The sequence below is a fragment of the Zootermopsis nevadensis genome, unplaced genomic scaffold (assembly GCF_977971745.1).
Source record: "Zootermopsis nevadensis isolate Lab colony 2312 unplaced genomic scaffold, Znev_1.0 Znev_ptg000016l, whole genome shotgun sequence".
Classification (NCBI taxonomy): Eukaryota; Metazoa; Arthropoda; class Insecta; order Blattodea; family Termopsidae; genus Zootermopsis; species Zootermopsis nevadensis.
Genome location: NW_028259148.1, coordinates 8,171,638 through 8,183,439, shown reverse-complemented (window position 1 = coordinate 8,183,439; position 11,802 = coordinate 8,171,638). Strand labels below are relative to the sequence as shown.

The 11,802-nt window shown below is 38.6% G+C and overlaps 1 protein-coding gene across 2 annotated transcripts in view; it reads right to left on the bottom strand.

The window, feature by feature from the left end:
• Positions 1-56: 56 nt before the first annotated feature.
• The window catches only part of LOC110826938 (putative E3 ubiquitin-protein ligase HECTD2), a 34,282-nt gene continuing 22,536 nt past the window's right edge, over positions 57-11,802 (bottom strand). For both annotated transcript variants that reach the window (XM_022058086.2, XM_022058085.2), the window contains 8 exons: positions 9,930-10,078; positions 8,561-8,748; positions 7,756-7,896; positions 6,316-6,699; positions 5,901-5,975; positions 2,649-2,843; positions 1,772-1,887; positions 57-1,521 (listed from right to left, as the gene is read on the bottom strand). In XM_022058086.2, the coding sequence (XP_021913778.1) occupies positions 1,257-1,521; positions 1,772-1,887; positions 2,649-2,843; positions 5,901-5,975; positions 6,316-6,699; positions 7,756-7,896; positions 8,561-8,748; positions 9,930-10,078 (1,513 nt within the window). In that variant the 3' untranslated portion in view covers positions 57-1,256. The remainder of the gene's footprint in view (positions 1,522-1,771; positions 1,888-2,648; positions 2,844-5,900; positions 5,976-6,315; positions 6,700-7,755; positions 7,897-8,560; positions 8,749-9,929; positions 10,079-11,802) is intronic.

The following is an 11,802-nucleotide window of genomic DNA, read 5'->3' as shown; positions in this document are numbered from 1 at the left end:
GCATTGAATGGGTTGTACTCTTTTCTAAGTCCAGTCATATAAGAATGTAAAATTAATTAATCTGTAAGTGAACCACTTATTTTATTAATGTCGTACACAGCTATAAAATCACAAAACATGTGAGTATGCATGGCGAATTCATATCACCATCTTCAGGCAATAAGTTAATTTGATGCAATTTTACATTTGTTGGTAACATACTTGGATTTTGGAAATGGGTCTATTTTTCTCATAAATGTCATACATTCATTAAAATGAATAGCAAGATAAAATTATCGACATGTGTGTGGAAACAGTTATAAGATATATGATCTGAAGTTTCATGGTGACTAAGTATAAAGGGTTCTTGAGCTACCAGCCATATCAGGTGGTTGAAAGGTGAAAAGTGTTTTTGCCTTTCAACTGCCTGAGACAGCTGGTAGCCCAGGAAGAACTCAGTAATAAGATATTTACAGAGCATAGGATGTTTTAGGTTTTGGATTACTAGAAAGATGGAAGGTGTTAGATAATCAAATTGATAATACAATTATATGTTTGTAGACATTACTATATACAACATTTTTAACTTCCATTCTTATCTGGTTGCATGATTTTGAAAGAAAGTGGTTTTATTGTTATTATTATTATTGATAATAGAACTGGGTAGCTCAGTTAGTATAGTGACTGACTACGGGCTGGACCATTGGGGTTCGATCCCTGATAGGGGCAGAGGATTTTCTTGTAGCCTCTGCATCCATACTGGCTCTGGGGCCCACCCAGGCTCCTGTTCAATGGGTTCTGTGGGGTTCGAAGAATTATACTGTGTCCACAAGACGTCACACTCCAGAATAACACATTTTTTCTAGATAGTAAATTATGGTCAGTAGTGACAAGTATGGTCTCATATCTTAATAGTTATGTTAGTTGTGAAAGAACATTTAGGATAATTTGATAGTATGATGTACTGTCATGTTGTGTTCTGTGAAATTAACATTTGTGTCATGAATTCAAATTACTATTCTTTTCAATCTTTCATGGTATCATATGACAGCATATATTGCATTTGGTTTCACAGAGAAATTGATTTATATTTCAGCACCAAAATGTGTCTACAAACTGTATGTATGTTTTACTCACATTCTGAAAATTCTTGACCACAAGAAAGCAACATAAAATTTCACTCAATTGATTATTATAAGTTCTCACTTAAGAGTTCAGGTGTCTTGTTAAATCATTGTAACAAATGGTACATATTAATAGGAAAATGATACCGCATTTTATTCAAGTCCAAAACCTTCTGCATTTGAGATGGCAATGATCAGTTTCTGTCGTAGCAAGTCTTCATTCTCATACGTTGGTAACACCAGCTGATTGAAGCATGTATGTGCTTCTGGGAGGTTGTCAGGTTTATTGGTGACCTTTGTTATTTTGAACGTCATCTCTCCCATGCCACCTACTGGCACGCGATCACTTCCAGTTGCAAACAGCAGAAACTTCTTTTTCAGCTCATCTGAGAGTGAATGCAGCACTTCCCAGAAGTCTCTGTATGGATGAACAACCCATTTTAAATTATATCTCTTTCACTTTCTCTGTGGAGTACAGTCCTTTTGGAAAAGCTAACAGTCACTCAACTGGTCGATAAATTCCCTGTCTTTTATGAAACCTGGAGATTTATTACTGTGTTCACATTGCTGTGAAAATCACATGTTAGAAAGGAAACTTATTTTCTGTGGAATCAAAGGAATTCTTTTTGAAATGTCAGGCACACCGTGGATTGATACAAGATACTTACATGATGATGGGATCATCCGCTTTGTAACCATCATACTCTGTGACTTTCCTGAGCTCATTGAGATCTAGTGTAGGTGATCCACAGACTAGCATCTCTACTTCTTCTGGTCTCAGCATCTAATTTACAGAAACAGCACTGTAGTATCCATTAACAGGTCTTTATAATGCAGAGATATGTTTCATGAGATGAACAGCATGAAAGTGTTTGGTGATAATGAGTATTAAATATGGGAAATACATGCAGTAATATAAACAGTACAATTAGGTAATGAATGTATGAAGAGTTTCATGTTATTTGTTCAGTGACTGATATTTTAAACATTTTAAAATATGATGGGAATGTGAATAAAAATAGGATAGTTATTGATCCACTGCATTAAGAACAGATGCAATAATTGCATCTGAGTATGGCTATCATCAATTACTGGTGATGATGGTAAGCTGTATTCTGAGAAAGATAATGAGAATGCAATTATAGTGGCATAAAACAGTACAGATTCCACGTTATTTGACTTAGACTAGGTGAAAAGGACAATTAAGAATGTATAACTGAAACATGCAGTAAGAAACTAAATAAATATATAAGGTCTGTCTTTTGGGTTGTTACACCATGTAGTCTGGTAGAAGTTTACCAGTGTTTCAGGGGTGTGGTGATGGAACCAGAAAACAATTTAACATCTAAATAGAATATTTCAAACATAGTTCTGGATTTATTTATCTACTTTATACAGGTCATACAATGTGAGGGGGTGAATGATTAGAAAGGAGGAGCACAAGAAACATGCCTTCACAGCTCTCCTCACTACAGATTACATAGTGATCAACCAGGTTTGTTTCTGATATCTGTTTAATGAGACATTTGGTTCAGATATACTTACAATGAGAGCATTAGATGCACAGACACTGTGGAATCCTAGATAAAAGGCTCGAAATTGTTCGTATATGGCAGCATTCAGTATCCAGTCCAAGTAGAGTTGTACATATTCCTTACGATTCTCATTTGTCACGGGGATATTTTCCCCACTGTCTTTCAGTTTATATGTTTTAACATCACCATATTCCTCCAGTGACACCTAATAATACAAAATCACAAGCATTTTTCTTAATAATGCTGCATATACGACATTTATGATCAAATCAGAGAATGGAATGAGCTATAAATTTGGCACATATTGGAGAAATGAGAAATATATACATTTTGGTTGGAAAACCAGAAGAGAACATTTGGGAGACATGGAGAATATTTACAAGACTATGATGCATACAGAATGTTAATAGTTTAACTACGTACTCTTGGGAAAATTTTTGAGTCGAAAAGCTTAAATAAACGTGGGTCCGATCTGCAACGGTTTGTCTAGAAAATGCTTCCGCACACTCTGTGCATTGGCTGGGTTTCAATAATTAGTTCACAAAGCTGTGCATGTAGGCAAGACACGGCAGTCAGTACTTGAAGACCGCTTGACAACTTAAGGTACAATTTGGCTGCACGCGACAGAGACAAGCGACCGAGGCAGGCGACAGAGACGGGAGACGGACACATCGCAGCTTGTCGCCACACACTTCTGAGGTGGCGACCGAGACATGCGGCAGAGTGTTTGTTTTCTTTGTTTTGTTGAGACATACGTGCACATATTCTGTGAAAAATGAGTACACAAATGCTTCTAAAAAGGTTACTCGAAGAAGAAGAAGAAGATGATGTGTTGCTGTGTTATTTGTTGCGAAAGAAACAAAGAAAACCTATGAGTTCAATATTCAAAACCAGACGTGAAGAAGGATCTTTCTGTCGGTGGTCAGTGGTCGGTTTTCTGCTACTAATTCTACCAATTGCTCATCTTGGTCACCAGTAAATTTAATTTCTGCCATTATTTTACTCAACAACACACGTGCTGCCTGAGCCCGTCGCGAGACACTACTGGTCCGAGAGCGGTCCCCTGTGCTTTGTCTCTGTCGCCTGTCTTTGTCTCGCGCTCGTAATTGTACTTCATACGATTGTACAGAGAGCAGACAGGAAGCGACCAGTCTCGGTCTCGTAACTCTGTCGCCTGCCTCGGTCGCTTGTCTCTGTCGCGTGCAGCCAAATTGTACCTTTAGCGCTACTTGCGTTTCCTAAAAGGAGAGCTGCCATTGATGTTGGAAGATGTTACTTTGCTAACCGGGCAAGAGATGTGGCTGCAGCAAGATTGCGCAACCCATTTTGGTAGGCCGGTGATTTCATTTCTGAATCAACAGTTTCAAGACAGTTTAGATGGCCGAGGTGGCCTAGTTGCTTGGCCAGCGAGATCACCAGATCTTTTCCTTTTTTTTGGACTACTTTCTCTGGGGTTACATGAAATCCCTGGTGTATGCCATCAAGTCAAACAGCGGAGGGGTGAGCTGCTGAATCGAATAATAAGACTCTGTGAAGAGGGCTGTTACTTTAATTACACGAAGGGCTCAACTGTGCATCTTCAATCAGGGTGGCCATTTCGAGTCGCGTAAATAACGTGAGTAATTGAAAATGCAGTTTAGAGTGTAGTCTAAACTTAAAAATAATAATAATAAAAACAACAACAATAACGTAACCTAAAATTAAATGGAAATAACGTAAAAGTTACAAATGCAGTGAAATTCTCATTCCCATTTTCTTGACAAACCATTGCAGATTGGACCCATGTTTATTTGAACTTTTCGCCGTAAAATGATCACAAGAGCACGTAGTTAAGCTATGGACATTCTGTATAGTGATTTGTAGGCTTGTGACCATCTAGTGCACATTTAACAAATTGTTTGAAAAAATCAGTGGTACATTTTAATTCTGAAACACTACTTGTTTTGCAAGTACAGAGTTTACTCCTGTAAAGGTTAGAACCCTGTAAATAGCACACGTTTTTTTAGTGTGGTCTGAGTTTAACTGTTACACAGGAATTTAATTACACCAGTATTCATTATTGTGAACGTTTTCTGTAAGAGTCTATGCTACTTTTATAGGGGGTGAACAGTATTTTTGTTATACAGGTATCCATTATGCTATTTTACTGTAATAATTGCTATAGTTATACCATAGCATTTATTCTATGTTCAGATTAACAAGGCAGGGAAATTTTCTGATTATCTGAGTGACATTAGTTTCTTCATGCATTTAGTTAGTTCTATAACTCGTGTTTCAATGCTGAACCTAATCTGTGAGAAATGAAAATCTAATCAGTAACTGAAAAACAATGAAGAAGTTTATTAGTAACTTAAACATGACTGTCAGTTCATGCAGTGTTCTATTTAAGGGAGGATTGAAGAGTTTAAAAATATCTCTATTTCGTAGACTTTGAACTTCTCAGAGCTTTTCTGCATTTTTTTAAATTTCTCTTTTAAATTAATTTTGAGAGTTCCAGTTCCTTAGAACGATCTTATAAAAAAATGAAGTGTATTTCCTCCACAGATAATAATCTGTATTCATACATTTTAAGTCAGTAAAGGTGAACAGTGTTTTATTAAATTTATCCGTGAAGATTTGACAATTACTTTTAGACTTATGTCACTTGCCAGAACATAACTGTAAATATTATTTTCTCTGTTTGCTAATTAACACATTTACCACCAAACATGTCAAGCAACGATGGCTATCTCGTGGGTTGTAGCACCATTTAGTCTGGTAGAAGTTTACTAATGTTTCAGAGGTCCTTGCTGCCCCTATCATCATTGCATTACAACCCAGAAGACAGCAGTCTTCAGACTCACTGCTATGAAAACCTCAAATCCTACAGGTTGTTGTTGTTGTGAAACAACAGGAGTTCTTGGATCCCATTTCTGCACAACATTAGGTTTCAACAGTGGGGACCCTTTGGTCCCATTGTTGCAATGAGGATGTCAAATGTGGTCTTCTGGGTTGTGATATTATATAGTCTTGAACACAACTTCAACCCTGAACATGGAGGTGATACATTCCTCCAAAATGTTGGTAACCACTTACATGGCAGAAGACCACAACTGATATGTTCAGGCATTGTTTATTTTAGTTTGTTTTGAAACATAAATCCATGTCATTTTGAAACTCTTGTCTTTTATGTAAAATTACTTGCTCACTAGGATCACAGATTACTTAAGAATAACACGGTTATGTGTTTACTTGACCGATTCAAGTACACGGAAAAGCTTACCTGAAAGCTCATGCACATATCTTCTTCAACATTACCCTCATACGCCAGTAATTCTGTAAGCCCACGGGACACATCCTGCAATAGAAAGATCTCTTTATACCACATTTCTGAAGTTGTTCTCTTGAAACCAAAGTCAAAGAACACCGTCACCATATATGGTTTTAACATCCAAATAAGTTGGTTATGGCAGAACACATCATAGGCCATTGTATCTTAAAAAATCCAAATTAATGGACAGGATCATCAGGGAAGTGACAGGGATCTTACTCAAATCCCACAACAGTCATCATTTTCAAAATTTAAAAAAAGTCAGTTTCCATAAATTAGCACTGAATGTGGCCAGTCTTGAACCAGAAACCTTAGTCACAACTGGCCTGTATCTTGGTCATATACCACAATGCACTAAAATACTTACTGGCATGATCTCAGCCAAGTCGTCCACAGTCGGTGTCTTGACAGAACCGACGTCTGAAGTGTCCACGTCAGGCACGACAGGTGGAGACAGGAGCTTCCGGTAGCAGATAGAAGGGAAGTGCAGGTCGAGAATAATGGAGTTGTAGACAGCCAATCCCATGAGCACTCCGATGAGATTGTACTCACGCAGGTTTCCCTCCTGGTCGGTACTGAACCAGTAGCAACGAGAGTTGGGATGGTAGACAAACATACCGTAGTCTGGGTGGAAGATCTGCCGGATGAGTAGCAGGAACCACTCTTTGGTTAACCCTCCCATATCTAGCCCTGGTTCCCCTACAAATGATACCTTCAGCTTTTTTTTGAGATCTTTCTGCTTGCTTGCAATCTGAAATAAATAATGGTGAAATGTTACAAGAACATACTTTCATGATACAGAGAGAGTAAGTGGAACATAAACAATTACAGCCATTGTGTAAAGTATGTTGTGTCTGGAAACTGTTCTTTAGGAACAGAGGTCAAAGTAGGTATCAGTACAGTTACCATTATCATACTGTCAACGAAACTTATAAAGCAGCGTTTCTCAACCTACCATTGGTGGTACGCAAGCCAATGTTGAGTGGTACGTGAACTAAATAAGAAAACCAAAAGATAATATTAACATAAATAAGTTTTCCCTGAATGCATTGGCTTAGTGGTACATTTAAAGTGTTAAATTAGATGGGAGACCAAGTCTACTTGTATTTTATGCGCTGTATGGCCTTTAAAGGTTAATGAGTTGTGTGATAACATATTTTACTTTCTTTCACATTGTAGTCACATCCTTTACATTTGAATGAATGAATGAATTAATTAATTTTTGTACCTGTTTAAAGACAGCCTATACACTGCAAGATTATGCAACATCAACTGAGATGAGATTATAATATTGTAGTATGAATTGGAAAGGCTTAGGGGAAAGCAGTTATGACACATTTCAGAGTACTATCCTGGCATCAGCTGGAAGGCACTGAGGAAAATGATGAAAAACTTAATTTTGTACACCATCACTGCTTGTCTAACCTGCTTTGTCCTTTGGTAATCAAATGTAATTCTACTATGGATGATGTGACTGCTATGTCAAAGTCATGTTTGACAAGAAGTAAACACAGTTTATAGTCAAGAATATTTATAAACACAACGGTCCGCAGTGGCCGTGCGGTCTGAGGCGTGGGCCTTCTGCCACTTAGTCGCTGGGACCGTGGGTTCAAATCCCACTCAAGCCATGGATGTCTGTGTTGTGCTGTCCTGTGTACAGGTAGAGGTCTTGCGACGGGCCGATCCCTCGTCCAAGGAGCCTTACCGAATGTCTATAGAGCGAGCCAACGAAATGTTGGGACCCGCAGTGCTCAGGCACTTGAAGAACGGGGCGTCCAAGTATCCCAGTACAGCACTATTCACTCACCTCATTGAGTGAGTCTGAAACGAGGTGGGAGCGCCTGACATGAATGTTGAGGAAGAAAATATCAATCTGTGGGGCTTGGTGGCGGGCAACTTTGGCTACCAGTGAACGCCGTGCTGTGAGAATCATTTGCTGCTCTGAATCCTGCAACAGAAATAATAACTTACTTAATTACTCTGTATCAACTACAAAGGTTTTATAGTATTGAATTAGAGGAATACATAGTTATGTGCTGTGAGGTAGAATGGGTCGTGGCGTGCTTTAAGATAGTGTTCTGCATTGTATGGAAGTGCTGAGGAAAACCATTAAATTATTCTGTCAGAACAGCTTATGCCCTGACTGCGACTCACCACCCACTTCTGTACAAGAATTTTTTTTACGTTTTCTGTAGGTTTTCTGAAATATTATAATTCATAATTTTATGCAAAGAAGTACATTTAACACTTTAGAAAGAAGTTTTTTCTTCAGATTGTATCTTGTTTTCAGGAAGTAAAATCACCCTATAAATATGTGCTTCTTTATTTCTTTATATTTCACTGTCCTAATAATTTCAAACTTAATTTTATTTTTATCTGGATTTATTTCTTTATCGTATTCAAATGATACATCATATCCAAGTTAATTAAAATGATAAACTTGTTCTAAAGTCTGTTTAGGGACAAGCTTTAGTGAGATAAAATATTTCCCTTGGAATGCCATGACCTTAGTTTTTATCTCGGATATTTTAAAATTTCTACAAGATCCTCGTAACATTGTCTTCCCAGTTTTAGAACCAATCATTCCTGTATTAATTTAATGTGTTGCGAACCTTTGTGAGGATTATTCTCTTGGCCACTATGCTTAATATAAAGGGGTACTGGCAATAGGAGAACTGTCCAGGTCGCTGAGGACTCTGCCAGTTAAAATAATCCTGCATCAGATCCATGTGGTCTAGGGCAGAATTGTAGAACTCCGTGTAGTCGAGAAGCGGCGGTGTGCTCGAATTATTTGCAGCATCTGAACAAAAAGAAAGCTTCAGGTATATTTCATTGTTATTATTAGGTCTTTGGATGAAATGAATAATATTAATACATTGTGGGGAGGTTATATGTTTTTCAGTCTGTGTGTAGGCGCTTGGGGGGAGAGGCGATATAGCTCCTACTTATTCTTAACCTCGGCACTAGATGGGGGTGAGTGGTTAGCATTGGATAGGAGGCTGAGCTGGGTAGACCCCAGATCTGGTCTGGACGCAGAGGCTGGAGGAAGAATCCTCTGCTTCCGCCAGGGATCGAACCCCAGTCGTCCAGTCCATAGACAGTCACTATACTGACTGAGCTACGCCAGCTCATATTGATTAGTATATATATCAGTGATTACACTGTTAAACTAATCTGATGTCATTGTCGCACATGTTTCAACAGTAAACTCAGCTCCCATTGTTGTGCAAGGGGTTTCAACAATAGGACCATGGTCACCATTAACTGCACAATTGCTCTGGTCATAGTGAAAAGTGGCGAGACACACACATGGATGAGCCCTTAAGGTGTTCTTCTGTTGGAATGTAAAGAACATGTAACTTTAATTGGAAAGTATTTGGAGGGAAACAGTCGTGGCTTAATTTAAGGTAATTCCCCGTCATTTGCACCGAAGTAATGACGAAAATTTCAGCATAGCCGGTCTCCAGGCCAATATTTTAACGCAGGACCTCCTAAATGTAAAGCAGAAGTGCCAGCCGCTTTGCCATAATTTTCGGGATGAAATATAATCCCAATGGCTGATTCATTAAACCAATATTATGATGGACAGTGTAGAATTCATTTTGTTACCTGAGAGTCGATGCTGTCATTAAAGGACGAGAAAGTGGAATGGGATATTGAGAGACTCTACATTTGTCATGGAGAAGATAGAATGATTTTTCTGACTCTTAATGTTACCAGGCAATGCCTGCTCATCCTGGCAAAGATAAGATGTTGGGAAGTGTTCTATTCTATCTAGGCAGCAGCAGTTCGTTTCAATTATTATTGCAGTTGTTTTTGTTGTTAATTTATTAGTTTCAAGTTTTATAGAAGAATTTGAGTACCATATTTGCTGTAGTGGGGTGTGATATTTACATGTGGATGACTACGTAATAATGATGGTATAACTTTGTACTTTGTTTCTGAGAACAATTGTAGTTACAAGATGACCAGAATACTCACTGATGAGGGCCAAGGTCTTGGTACCAGTGGGTATCCACCAACGACTCTTACTCATGGGTGGCAGCGACTTGTCTGCAGGAGGAAACTGCCTGATTGTGATGAATTGCATCACGTGACGTACAATCATACGTAGCTTCTCCACTTCCAGTCTAAGATACAAAACAAATTTATATTTTCACACTGGAAATTGAAAATATTTTATTAATCCTTGGCACAGGCTGAGAAGTAAAATACATCATTCTTGTGATTTTGAGTTGCAAACAAAACATTAACCCTGTTTTAAAATGTGTAAGTTTTTATTAGGATATTTAAAGCGTGCATGGATGGGACAAGAGGTGTACACTGGGTATTGGTCAGGAAGCCTGGGGGGAAGAGACCGCTGGGGAGACCTAGACGTAGATGGGAGGATAATCTCAGGCGGGATATATGGGAGATAGGAGTTGAAGGAGACTGGATTTTGTTGGCCCAGGACAGGGTCCGGTTGAGGGCTTTGGTTAATTCGGTGATGGATCTTCGGGTTCGGTAAGCCATCTAATTAGTTAGAATAAATAGTTTCCACACATAATCTTTTAAACTTCGCATTCTGAATGCTCCTAGCTGAAACAGAAAACTATAGTAGATGAAGATGGCTATCTCCTGGGATGTAGTGTCACATCGTCTGCTAAGATTTCTACCGACATTTCAAAGGTACTTCTTACCTCCGTCATCAGGGCGATAAGTACTCATGAAACGTCAGAAACTACTAGACTACATGGCGCAATAATGCAGAACACAGTCATCTCAATAAATAATGTATTTTATGGCAGTAATATCGAATATTAACAATGAACGAAAGGTCTTTGGATATGTCTCAGAATCGTCGTGGACTTGTAAGCAAGAATAATTTGGCCCCAACAGAAAAATGAACACCGTCCATCCGTCACCTTACTAAATCAGCTGCCAGGCTTTATAATTATGTAATTATTTTTCAGCTGCCACTTTTAAGAATGTGAAGAATTAATTCTGAAATCGCAAATCATTTAACTCGTGGGACGAGGAATCTGGATAAAACAGCGCATAAAAACGCAGGCATACGTGATAATGATCTTTGTCGGGAGTTGCCTGTGACGTGCATTCCCAGCATCTGTATTGAAATTCTGGGGGAACGAAATGGATTTCGAAAGTGAATCTAAGAATCACATCTTAAGTATGCATCACTGTGGACAAGATTAGGTTACTAATGACTTTCAGCGCACGATTCTGCTGTGTTGATTTTCCAGCCTGTACAAGTTCTGTCCGTTTCTTATTGCTTTCTAATTTTAGAACATTATTATTATTTTTTCTGTTAATGACGTTGCTATGACGTCCTAGGCGACGGATCGTTGATATTGCGACACGCAACGCACTCGTCGGTATGATGCTCGTGATTGCGTCATCATGTTGCGTGCTGTCGTAGTGACTTCATTCCGTTAGCACTGCTTGTCTTCCATCCGCTCCCGAGTCGTCGTCATACGACACGAAAACTTACCACCCCCGACCCCCATATATTAATCTTTATATTTTTAGATAGGGCACAAAAATACAAAATGCACAATAGCAAGATTTCTTCAGCTACAGTCTGCTCTTTGTTTCTTGGTAAATACAATTCTGATTTGTGATTCTGATTATTGAATATTTGAATTCTGTGCAATGTTCGAAGAGTTTGTTAGCTTTCGGATTCTCACGGCAGCTTGTATGAAGATGACCGTCTTCTGGGTTGTCTGTGGTGCAGCAAGGCAGAAGACAGTCGTCTTAGATCTGTCATCTGTTATTTATATTGTAGTTCGCACTGAACTGTGGTGACAGGCAACAATATACGAGGTCTGTTCAAAATGTATCGGACCTTAATTTTTCC